This window comes from Bos indicus x Bos taurus, chromosome 2, assembly GCF_003369695.1.
Source record: "Bos indicus x Bos taurus breed Angus x Brahman F1 hybrid chromosome 2, Bos_hybrid_MaternalHap_v2.0, whole genome shotgun sequence".
Lineage (NCBI taxonomy): Eukaryota > Metazoa > Chordata > Mammalia > Artiodactyla > Bovidae > Bos > Bos indicus x Bos taurus.
Window position 1 is genome coordinate 13,682,152 of NC_040077.1, and position 13,636 is coordinate 13,695,787.

The following is a 13,636-nucleotide window of genomic DNA, read 5'->3' on the forward strand; positions in this document are numbered from 1 at the left end:
CAGAATGGTGCAGTCAGTCACTCAGTTGCCAAGTCAGAAACTTGAGTTTCCTTTTCTTATCTCCCTACATTTAAACACAATCATCAAGTTATACTGATTTTGCATTCATTTAAAAACTGTCTACTTCTCATCTACATTACCAATCTTGTCTTACATAAATGACTACATCAGACTTCTACTTGCTTTCCCTCCCTCCAATTCTAGGCATCCAGTTAACTTTCTAAAATGTAGAACTAGTTAAGTCACACCTCTGCTTAAACCCATGAAAGCCTTTGCTCTGTTGCCAGGATAGAGTCCAAACTACTTTATTACCTGACAGATGAAACACACTATTGGGACCCCAGTGCCATTTCCAGCCTTAAGTCTCATTCCTTTCCACACTCCACATTCCAATTATCCTAAAATTCTTGCCTTCTAAAAATGAATAAGGCTCTCTCTTATTTCAGAGTCCCAGAATACACTTAACGGTTCCTGTGCTTGGAACGTATTTAACACCTCTTTATTTGTATAACCATTATTTTTACTTAGATCTCAATGAAGAGACTGCTTTCTCTAACCTCAGAAAATTACTCCATCTATGTATTCTTCCTAAGTGTAACCCATGCTCATATCAGGGTAGGTATCTCCAAGATCGCCTTCAATGACCCATACAACTGTTGTACCAGGGCTGGTGTATATAATCAATAGAATATGCTGAGTGTGCCGGTTTATACTGTCTGAGAACAGATTATAAAAGATATCATTGCTTCTGTGTATGTGTGTCTCTCTGATCATTCATTCTGGGATAAGTAAGCAGCCCCACAGAAAGGTCACCTGGTGAGGAACCGAAGCCTCCTGGCTATGCCATGAGTCAGTCTGGAGCCAAATCTGCCAGCCACAGTCCAATCTTCAGATGACTACAGTCCTTACTCACTGGGATTGCAACCTCATGAAAAAACCCAAGCCAGACCCACTCAGCTAAGCTGTTTTCAGCTTCCTGAACACTAGAAACTGTGTTGAGTTAATAAGTGTTCATTGTTTTAAACTGCTTAGTTTATACAATGGAGAAAAGACAATCTCTTTAACAAGTTGTGTTGGGAAAACTTTTCACTTGTAAAAGAATGAAACTAGAACATTTTCTAACACCATACAGAAAAATAAACTCAAAATGGATTAAAGATCTAAACCTAAGACCAGAAACTATAAAACTCCTAGAGGAAAACATAGGCAAAACACTTTCTGACATAAATCACAGCAGGATCCTCTATGGCCCACCTCCCACAGTAATGGAAATAAAAGCAAAAATAAATAAATGGGACCTAATTAAACTTAAAAGCTTTTGCACAACAAAGGAAATTATAAGCAAGGTGAAAAGACAGCCTTCAGAATGGGAGAAAATAATAGCAAACGAAGCAACTGACAAAGAATTCATCTCAAAAATATACAAGCAGCTCCTGCAGCTCAATTCCAGAAAAATAAATGACCCAATCAAAAAATGGGCCAAAGAACTAAACAGACATTTCTCCAAAGAAGACATACAGATGGCTAACAAACACATGAAAAGATGCTCAACATCACTCATTATCAGAGAAATGCAAATCAAAACCACAATGAGGTACCATCTCACGCCAGTAAGAATGGCTGCGATCCAAAAGTCTATAAGCAATAAATGCTGGAGAGGGTGTGGAGAAAAGAGAACCCTCTTACACTGTTGGTGGGAATGCAAACTAGTACAGCCACTATGGAGAACAGTGTGGAGATTCCTTAAAAAACTGGAAATAGAACTGCCATACGACCCAGCAATCCCACTGCTGGGCATACACACTGAGGAAACCAGAAGGGAAAGAGACACGTGTACCCCAATGTTCATCGCAGCACTGTGTATAATAGCCAAGACATGGAAGCAACCTAGATGTCCATCAGCAGACGAATGGATAAGAAAGCTGTGGTACATATACACAATGGAGTATTACTCAGCCATTAAAAAGAATGCATTTGAATCAGTTCTCATGAGGTGGATGAAACTGGAGCCTATTATACAGAGTGAAGTAAGCCAGAAAGAAAAACATCAATACAGTATACTAACACATATATATGGAATTTAGAAAGATGGTTAACAATGACCCTATATGTGAGACAGAAAAAGAGACACAGATGTAAAGAACAGTCTTTTGGACTCTGTGGGAGAAGGCGAGGGTGGGATGATTTGAGAGGGTAGCGCTGAAATGTGTATATTATCATACATGAAGTGGATTGCTGGTCCAGGTTCGAGGCACGAGACAAGGTGCTCAGGGCTGGTGTACAGGGATGACCCTGGGGGATGGGATGGGGAAGGAGGTGGGAGGTGGGTTCTGGATGGGAACACATGTGAGCCTGTGGCTGATTCATGTTGATGTATGGCAAAACCACTACGATACTGTAAAGTAATTTAGCCGCCAATTAAAATTAATAAATTAAAAAAAAAGAAAAAACGTTTTGCATGTTCTAGTATGAACAAAAAAATAAATCAACTGCTAAGTTTTGGGGGCAATTTACTCCTCGAAAATAGATTAATACTCCTCACGTCAGACATTCAAAAAGTTGCCCATCTACTTGTCTGTTTTCTCTACTTCATAATGTTCTTTAAGATACAGATAAGGATAGTACCTATTCTTTGCCTACTCTCTAATATTGCACCTGGCACATAAATAATCTATTTAAATCCAAAGAAATAATACAAGTTATGCTGTAAAGTTAGTGATAACACACAAAAGGAAGTACTTGGGTATTTATGGTATATTCCAAGGGAGAAAGGCAATGGCACCCCACTCCAGTACTCTTGCCCGGCAAATCCCATGGATGGCGGAGCCTGGTAGGCTGCAGTCCATGGGGTCACGAAGAGTCGGACACGACTGAGCGACTTCATTTTCACTTTTCACTTTCATGCATTGGAGAAGGAAATGGCAACCCACTCCAGTGTTCTTGCCTGGAGAATCCCAGGGACGGGGGAGCCTGGTGGGCTGCAGTCTATGGGGTCGCACAGAGTCTGACACGACTGAAGCGACTTAGCAGCAGCAGCAAGGGAGAAAATGCTTTAAGTAAAGTTTTGAAGGGTGACTTGGAGTTTGCTAAATATTTTGAGGGCCAAGAGGTAATGATTACATTGCAGGAGGAAGAAAAAATCTATGTCAGGCACGGGAGTGAAAGAACATGGTATTTTCAATGATTCACAAGTAGCTGGAGCTAGAATTATTTGCAGCGGCAGAGGTGGGAGATGAGGTTGGAAAACCAGGCAGAGGCAGGTTAACTTTTAACAACTGTTTACTGAATTCCTGTTATGCACCGCCATTCTGGGTGCTGGAAACACAGTGGTGACTGAGACAAAGTCATTGCTCCTATGCTAGGGAATCTGAAGTTTATTCCTAACGAGATCAGAAGACTCAAGGCAGAAAAGTGACATATGAAGGTATTCTATGGTAATTCCAGGTATTCTATGGTAATAAATCTCCCAAGAAAACAAACAATTGTAAACAAAAAATGCTATGAGGCAGATAATTATACTGGAGGATATTGGACAAGATGGAGATGATGGACCTGAAATAAGGCAGCAAGCATAGACTAGAGAAGGAATCTGAGAAATATTTCACAGGCGGAAAAGAACAGAACACTATGAAACCTTAGGTCATTGCCAGCACTTTTACGAGGATAAAAGTGCTGGAAAAACTGTATCATCTACTGCCTGGGGAAACTGAGTGTTCAAATGTCACCTTAATTCAAATATCACCTCCTGATGCAAAGTCTCTTTATTTGATCTCATAATTTATAATGACTATTACAATGTCCTTCATATTTTCCTAAAAATCTCCCTTTTCTCACCACCCCCTGCACTAGATGATATGGTTTGCATAGTTTAGTGCAGCTATACATCTAGGCTTCGGAGTCAGACATATTTGGATACAACATCTACCTGCACCAGTTATTTTATCTTTCTGAGCCTGTTTTCTGCCTTGCTGTGAAGATATAAATGGATATGCACAATATGCAAATACCTTTAGGAAAACATCTCATTTATAAAAAACACTGAATAAACAGTAGTTACTGTTAAATTTATCTTGTCGTCTTTGCTCACATAGTTCCTTCAGTCTAGGGGACTTCACTTGTTTTCTTGTATTTGCCTGGGGAAACTGAGTGTTCAAATGTCACCTTAATTCAAATATCACCTCCTGATGCAAAGTCTCTTTATTTGATCTCTTAATTTATAATGACTATTACAATGTCCTTCATATTTTCCTAAAAATCTCCCTTTTCTCAGCAGCCCCCACACTAGATGATATTTTAAACTTCCTGAGAGCAGAGTTCATATCTTACAATTTTGCATTCCTAACACCTATAAGAATGCTTGTCACCCTACAGGCACAGTATCAATATCTGTTATTTACTAACTGTTAATGTTGGTAGTTTGTGTCTATCTTTTGCTACACTTGACCTTTTTCAGGACAGAGACAATGATGTATACCAAACTTCAGGAACTGGAACTGTACCTACATGATGCAGGGCTACCGTCCTGAACAAGCTGAAATGCAGAAATACAAATTCTAAATTCAAGAAAACTAACAAAGCAGTGAACGGAGATGTTTGGTTATCAAGTGTTGGAAAAACATCTAATAGACTATCTAGAAATTGCCCATAATGGTTGAGATGCTACATTAGGTACACTGAAATGGAAACAATAGGTGTTGCTTATTTTTGTCAACCAGCAAGACCCTTAAATTCTTTACTAGCCTGACAAGTCACTAGAGTTCGTACTGAAACACTGATCAAAATATTAGGTAGAAGAAAGGGATTTATTTTAAAAAGAATAAAGAAGATAAAATAACTATATATAATTCAAAATATCTTTCCCTTTAAGAAACGTTTACTAATAAATGAAAGCAAAGTTATTTTATAATAATCATGTCCATATAAAACAAGGTAAAAAGTAAAATTAAAAAATGAAGAAATTTTTTAAACCATTTTTTCCCCTTCTTACCATGATGAATTTCAAATTCTTTGGTTCCCTGTCCTTTAAATACTGCTAGACATGGCTGAAAAACATAGAAGTTACTACAGACGTCTGGTGCAGAGGAACAGTCAAACTTGCCAATCTAAAGGAAAGAGAAAGTTCAATATGTTGAAAATAGAATCTTATCCATTCAATTAAATATTCATAAGGATAATCCAAAAATGACACTTCTATAAAAACAACACAGCTTCTAAACAAGTTAATGGACCACGAAAATAAGAAACAGGAATCATTAATTTACATTTAACACTGAAACTACATTTAGTATAAATAATGTCTCTTGGAGATCTCAAAAACCTGAGTGGAAATTACCAAGAAAATATTAAGTTGTTTATGAAGCCCAACCTTCTAAAAACTTAGAGGATATTTATATTATCTTGACAAGGGGGAGAGAAAGAACGTTTTAAGACCGCAGAAGCAGAGAGATTTCATACAGTGTGGGAACAAACCCAGCAGGCAGATGATAAACCAAGAAAAAATATTTGCAGCATTTAAGATAGAGGATTCCTATTAAGAAATAAAAGATAAACATCCCATCAGGAGAAAGAAAATGGGGCAGAGACATACATAGAAAATAAAGTAGAAAGCAAATAAATAAAAATTAGTAGTATTAACATATCAATTTTGGCCTATCCAAACAGTGCTGATTATAAAGAATGGTAATACCAGGGCTGGCTCTGGCGTAGAGAGGAAATGACTCACTCCCAAGCTGTCAGTAAGAAGGAAGGCTCTGATAATGAGGATAAAAAACTTTTAAGAAAATATAACCTTGGTTCAAAAAATTCCTCATAGTGCATTTTTCCAGTGTATCTTTTTTGATATAAAAATGGAAACAACTTAAAGTTACCAGTAAGAGAGAATAGGTTAAACAACCATAGTGTAGCCATACAGGGAGAGGCTGCTTAGTCTTTGGATGCTGATACATATACATACACAAAAATATACGTATCAATATATACTACACTGGTATGCAGAAAAGTTTTAATCACTAAATGGAAAATTTTACAGAAGAGAATAAAAGCATACACATAAATTTACATGTGTACAATATGCACAGAGGTGCGCATGTATACATATGTGCCAACACATACCCACATTTACAAAGCCTCAACAGTTTTAACAGTAAATTCTTAACAGTGGTGAAAATATATATAATTTTTAGAAATCTCTAACTCATTTTTGTACTTATTTATAATATCATAATTAAAAATAATGAACATGAATTACTAATATAAAGAAACAAGTACTTAAAAAAAGCTATAGTTTTCTGCATTCCAGAAAAACTGTATCATATAGATTTATCACATACCAACTGCTCAAGAGTAATGAAGGTTTAACTTTTTCAGATATCATTTTAATTTTCAGTAGAAAAAAACAAAATAGAAGAACAAAAGCATTTAGGGGTTTCTAAATTTAGAATTCAACTAAACATCTTTAATGTTATTTAAAACATAACTTTATGTACTAAATTAAGACAGCACAAAAGCAGAAGGGTAGGCAGAATAAATTTTTCTTACTTGAATATGTTCATTTTTAAGTAGAGTTTTTAGTTTCTTCAACTCAGGATCATTTGAATTTTCATTTTGTCCAAATTGAAAAAATAAGAGCCACCGATGATGAGCTAAACGATCCTTAAAAGTGATTAAAAAAGAAAATGATAAAGGGAAAGAAACATCAGAGATGCAAAATCCTAAGAGTGCCAGTCTTTCTTTCTTTGACTTAATTTTAACTATCCTACCCATTACTTCAAAATACTGTCTAAAATTCAGACCCAGTCATATTCTTATTTTGTAGTTTATTTGGAATAATGCTATATAAACCAATTATACAGTATTACAGAAAGAAAAGAGCCACTAAATCATAAAATCTTAAGGTAGATGACTGTGCTAAGAAAAACAGTTTTACTGACACAGAGCTAAAAAGATGAAAGGTGGGGAAGCCAGATTGCTTTCAGATTTAACATAAAGTTTCAAAGGGATATAGACTTATAAAACTCTGGGATCAATAAGTAGAAGAAACTAATTGATTCTACTACAAACTGAATGCTTCTGAAGCTGCTCTGTAATTCTCAGTGAACAACACAAACTGTTCTGTAGGGAGGAACACAGAGCTCCCGCACAGATTCAAAGCTGCTTTGTGATCAGTATCTTGTCTTTTCTGGTGCTCCTCCTGAACTTGCCTTCAGGACTAGTTACACAAAGCTATAGATCCACTCTCAAGTTGCAATCCCAGCAAATCTGGCATTAGAGTTTAACCTGGAATCAACTGATAAAATTTATCAATATTTGTTACTATTTATTATTAAAAAAAAAATTACCTGTAGTGAATTTGCTGAAAGGAGTTCAAAATCTGGAAGATTATGCATTATTTCCAAATAAATTTCTTTAGCATCCAATGAACTAAGAAACTAAAATAAGAGAATCATATTGTTATTTTTTAAATCAACATTTGAGTATTTCAGTGTCTTAGTTTTTCAGTTTTCAGAGAAAGAACTTTTTAAGAAAAAAACCAAAGAAGTAATACAGTTTTCAAGCTATTTATCCTAAATGTTTTCCTTTTCAAAAAAAGACAGTGTATCATATTTTGGCAATTATTAAAGAGTTATATAACTGGGTTGTTCTTTAAAAATAGTGATGCAAAATAAATGTCATTATTAGGTGTTTTCTTACCTGGAATTTTCTGTTAACTGTGCTGGGTATTCTATGATGGTCCTCAAAATAACCTTGAGTGACCTCTGGCTCACTGGCGGGAAAAGCTGTATCATATTCAATCTAATTTTAATGCTAACCATGTTTTACAGAATGCCAGTGCTTTACAATTTTCTAAACATTGTTAGAAATTTAACAATTTTTTAAAAATTGTTAAAACAATAGAATATTTGACGATCTAATAAGATGCTTTATGGGCTTCCCTGGTGGCTGAGTGTTAAAGAATCTGCCTGCAATGCAGAAGACCAGGGTTCGATCCCTGGGTTGGGAAGATCCCCTGGAGGAGGGCAAAGCAACCCACTCCAGTACTCTTGCCTGGAGAATTCCATGGACAGAGGAGCCTGGCAGGCTACAGTCTATAAGGTTGCACAGAGTTGGACATGACTGAAGCAAGTAAGTAGCAGCAGTAGCAGCAAGATGCTTCATATCCCAATTAATAATGGCAGAAAGTGCAGAAGAACTAAAAGTGAAAGAGGAGAGTGAAAAAGTTGGCTTAAAGCTCAACATTCAGAAAACTACCATCATGGCATCCAGTCCCATCACTTCATGGCAAATAGATGGGGAAACAGTGGCTCACTTTTTTGGGGGGGCTCTGAAATCACTGCAGATGGTGACTGTAGCCATGAAATTAAAAGACACTTACTCCTTGGAAGAAAAGTTATGACCAACCTAGACAGCATATTAAAAAGCAGAGACATTACTTTGCCAACAAAGATCCGTCTAGTCAAAGCTATGGTTTTTCCAGTAGTCATGTATGGATGTGAGAGTTGGACTATAAAGAAAGCTGAGCACAGAAGAATTGAGGCTTTTGAACTGTGGTACTGGAGAAGACTAGAGAGTTCCTTGGACTGCAAGGAGATCCAACCAATCCATCCCAAAGGAGATCAGTCCTGGGTGTTTGGAAGGACTGATGTTGAAGCTGAAACTCTAATACTTGGCCACCTGATACGAAGAGCTGACTCATTAGAAAAGACCCTTATGTTGGAAAAGATTGAGGGCAGGAGGAGAAGGGGACAACAGAGGACGAGATGGCTGGATGGCATCATCAACTCAATGGACAGGAGTTTGGGTGGACTCCAGGAGCTGGTGATGGACAGGGAGGCCTGGTGTGCTGCGGTTCATGGGGTCGCAAAGATTCAGACATGACTGGCAACAACTGAACTGAACTGAATGGAAGGAATTAAGAAAAAACTTACAGGAAAACTGGAATGGACCTTGTTTATTATAGAGGTTTTTAGAAATAAAGTCCCTGAACCAAACCACTGAGGAGTTTTGCAGGGTAAAATGTATGTATGTAAAATATGTATTTTAAAATTAAATACACTTTAGATCTAGGTCTCTTATTTAAAACACAAACAACCGAAATAGACACATCTCAATTCTAACAACTGTCTATTTCTGTCCATATTTTATCCTCAGCATATTTTTTTCATGGAACTCTCTTTGCCAGTCTAATTCTCATGGAAGCAGCTGCTATTACCATAAGTGTAGCAAAAGTTACACCAAGAAAATGTATACAGGGGTTGATCAGTTTACTGTCTATCTTTAAACTATTTTCTTGACAATTCAAATATTACCTCAAAGATAAAACTCTATTAAAAACCTGTAGAAACTATTACTGTATTCAGTTTAATTATGTTCAACATGAGAACACAATCAAATGGATACAAACAGTGTCTGTAAGAATAGAAAACTCAGTTTTTCTGCTTAAAAAAAATCTGTAGCATACTCTCAAAAATATATGAAATAATTTGTTACCAAAGGGCTTAAAAGGTCAAAACAGAAAACTTTTCATGTTTCAGTACTATAAAGCTCATTCACTTTACTCACATTCATCAAAAATTTTATGTAATTTATAAATTCACTAGAACTTCATTACAAACCTGTTTTAGAGTAAAATTTGGTAGTTTTATTTACAAGGGTATTGTGCAGCCTCTAAATTTCACCTGCCAAACGTATTTAGCTAGCATAGTGTTTTACATTTTTTAAAAACTTGAATGCTTTCAGGAGGGACAAGGACTTTAATTCATCACCCTGTGTTATCACACTTCTAATATCACTTACTTATGTTTCCTGAGATCATTTCTGAGCTTGCTGTTTTAACCAAAAAGTCCCAAGATCTCACTGAAAAATGAGATTGTTGTACTGAAGGCAAGAGCCTATGTTTAGTGTTAACCAGAGTACAGGTAATCCTCATGAGCTAATGGCAGTGTAAAATAAACCCAGGTTTTCTGGGAAATCTGGCAACATGAATTGACTTTGCAATTGCTACAGCCATCTCATTCTAAATAGATAATGGAAGAATTGCACAAAGGTGAGCAAGACAGTACATTATAACACTGCTTGTAATCATGAAAAAGTAGAAATTTCAGTATCTATCCAGAGAGGACTGGTTAAACTCATTGTTACATTTAGTCAATGAATTAGTTTCTAGGATTGTTGATGCACACATTCACAGGAATTATTGTATATACTACTATTCAGGGACACACACACATACACACACAGTATAAAGCACTTAAGCAGGCACTGAATGGGCTTCCCTTGTGGCTCAGCTCGTAAAGAGTCCGCCTGCAATGTGGGAGACCTGGGTTCGATCCCTGGATTGGGAAGATCCCCGGGAGAATGGAAAGGCTACCCACTCCAGGATTCTGGCACTATATGTAGTACTTATGTGCCAGGTACTCTTCTAGGCCCTTAGGATATGTCAGTGAAAAATTCAAACTTAAAATTTACTGCAAGAGAAAAATAAGGACAGAATAAATATATAAGGTGAGAAGTACAATGAGGTGGATTATGAAAGATTTTAAAGAGATCCAACTATTTTCCTGATGAATAGGGTATAGGTTATAAGGTATGAGAAAAAGAGGGATCAAGAATGACTCTAGGGTATTTGGCCTTAATCATAAAAGATGAAGCTTTCATTAACTGAGATGGGGAAAAAACTAGGGAGAACAGATGTATGGGGAAATATCAGGAATATAGTTACAGACATCTAAATTTGAAAAATTAATTAATATCCCAGGGGAGACACTGAACAGGCTGGAGAATAACCACGTCTATAATGGAGAGCAGAGGCCTGGGCCAAAGGCAAAACTGGTGAGTTGCCTGCATGAAGTCGTAATTTCACACACATATAAGCAGAGAGCTGGAAGGGCATGTACCAAGACTTGATGGTGCTTGCCTATGGGTGATTTAGTTTTAATGAATTTCAAATCTTTCTTTACACATTTATATATCAAATATGAATTTCTATAATGAATACATGTCATCTATGTCAATATCAAAAAAAGAAAAAGAAAAACAGAAAACTACAGGTAGTTTGTCTTATATTAGAATCTTTTTTTGTGGGTGGGTTCTCTAGAGACCTGTCTGATATCCCAGTATTTGTTTCAGCTCCTTGACAGCTACTTGAACCTCAGCTTCTTCATTTATAAAATTAGGAAGGTGAACCAGACCAGTAGATCACCAAACTAAGTTTATATCAGAGTCAAACAGGAGGCTTTAAAAAAACCAGATACCAGATTCCAGCTAAACCTACCAATAATCTATATTTTAACATTAGAAAATATAGAAATAAATGGAAACCAATAAATATTCATTTAACCCAAGAATGTATTCCTTACCTTTGGGATTGTTAAAAGTGCAGTTTAAAAATAATCCTTACAGTTTAACTTTTTAAACTGAAGTATTAAACAGAATCCCAAATATTAAGTATTTGTTCTAAATAAATTAAGCGTTCCATAATTGGATGATATAAACTGGTTCATTTTTTTTTTTTTGCTCATTGTTTACAAAATGATATATTTGAATACATGTGTTATGTATTTATATGTAAAGAAATTAAAGGGATTCATACCAAAATACCGCTTTTCTCTTTGTTATTTAAAGTGGCTCCAGGAGGAAAATAGGCAGTGGTACTTGTTGTAATATCCAAACTTTTACAAAGGTTGTCCTGGGTGGCACAGTCCACCCATCCCACATTAACAAGACCATCCTAAAATGAAAAGAAAAAATAATATTGTAAGTTGAAAAAAAAGTTAAAAAGGATTTATAGTTCGCAAAAATACAACTGCACTACCATAAAAATTAAACTTTTAAAAAGAACACAAAAAATGATGCAGATCTGAATAATATGATTAATAAATTTGATCAAATAGATATAAAAATTACACCTCACATATGAAACATTTTAAAGCATACATAGAACACTAACAATCTTTGCAAAACAAACAAAATCTTGGCAAACTCCCAACACACAAGGACAGTTTTAATAGTGTTAAAGTATCAACACACAAGACTGTACTCCCTGACCATAATGAGGAGAGCTAAGTAAGTAAAATAACAAAACAACAAAAAATTAAGGTTTGGAAATGACAAAAACACTAACTCTCTGGTTAAAGAGGAACTCATAATTATGGAATATTTAGGAGTGAATGAAAGCACTACATGTTAAAATATACTGAACACAGCCAATCAGAAAGATGCTTATAACTACTTATAACTATGAATATATTGATCAGAAAACAAGGAAGATTACAAACAAGGGAGCTAAATGTTCAAGAAACCAGCAAAGAAAATACCTGGAATCAGTTTTTAAATGTGTTTCTTAACATGGTGATACAGTTTTGCAAAATAATTGATGCTTACCAACATACCACTTAACCTGAGACGTGTCTGTGAGGTCAAACAATCTGGGGAGGGAAAAGAAACTTATGAGGAAATTTCAGCTATTAAGTATTAAATCTATACTTTCATTTGCTGCAAACCATGATGTTGATTCTAAGGCAATAACTGGGCTGTGCTGGTAAATACTGAGACTTTTATCACTAGGTAGACACAGAGGTCAAGGTCTCATTCTTCTCCCTCCTCCTGACCTCTTCTCCCTCCCTTCCCTTCCCCTCCCTTTCCTCCCTCTACTCTTCTCTCCCCTTAGTGTCTCAGGATTTCTAGGCAAGGAAAAAAGAAGGCATTCCTTCTCAAGCACCTCTTTAAGATCTTATTCTAAAATAGCTCCTCCTATCAACAAACAGCCCCTTTGAACCAAGGAATCTCATAATTTGGGATAATAAAATGTAATGGACCTATCTGATTAACACATATGGCAAATTCTTAAAATACAGTACAATCTTAAATAGCTTCTTCACTCTCTCTTCACCCTTATGGCAGAAAGCAAAGAGGAACTGAAGAGCCTTCTTGATAAAAGTGAAAGAGGAGAGTGAAAAAGCTGGCTTAAAACTCAACATTGAGAAAACTAAGATCATGGCATCCAGCCCCATCACTTCATGGCAAACAGATGGGGAAACAACTGCAACAGTGCTCCAAAATCACTGCAGATGGTGACTGAAGCCACAAAAAAAGATGCTTGCTCCTTGGAAGAAAAGCTATGACCAACCTAGATAGTATATTAAAAACCAGAGACATTACTTTGCCAACAAAGGTCTGTCTAGTCAAAGCTGTGGTTTTTCCAGTAGTCATTAATGGATGTGAGAGTTGGGCTATAAAGAAAGCTGAGCGCCAAAGAATTGATGCTTCTGAACTGTGGTGTTGGAGAGTCCCTTGGACTGCAAGAAGATCCAACGAATCCATCCCAAAGGAGATCAGTCCTGGGTTTTCTTTGGAAGGACTGATGTTGAAGCTGAAACTCCAACACTTTGGCTACCTGATGCGAAGAGCTGACTCCTTTGAAAAGACCCTGATGCTGGGAAAGATTGAGGGCAGGAGGAGAAGGGGATGACAGAAGATGAGATGGTTGGATGGCATCACCGACTCAATGGACATGAGTCTGGGTAAACTCCGGGAACTGGTGATGGACAGGGAGGCCTGGCGTGCTGTGGTTCATGGGGTTGCAAAGAGTTGGACACGACTGAGTAACTGAACTAAACTGAACTAATCTTTGCTGAATATA

The 13,636-nt window shown here is 36.4% G+C and overlaps 1 protein-coding gene across 2 annotated transcripts in view; it reads right to left on the reverse strand.

The window, feature by feature from the left end:
- Positions 1-13,636, reverse strand: part of DNAJC10 (DnaJ heat shock protein family (Hsp40) member C10) — a 50,821-nt gene that overhangs the window by 19,372 nt on the left and 17,813 nt on the right. For both annotated transcript variants that reach the window (XM_027556013.1, XM_027556022.1), the window contains exons 10-14: positions 12,379-12,422; positions 11,588-11,725; positions 7,338-7,427; positions 6,538-6,651; positions 4,988-5,102 (exon numbers count right to left, since the gene is read on the reverse strand). In XM_027556013.1, the coding sequence (XP_027411814.1) occupies positions 4,988-5,102; positions 6,538-6,651; positions 7,338-7,427; positions 11,588-11,725; positions 12,379-12,422 (501 nt within the window). The remainder of the gene's footprint in view (positions 1-4,987; positions 5,103-6,537; positions 6,652-7,337; positions 7,428-11,587; positions 11,726-12,378; positions 12,423-13,636) is intronic.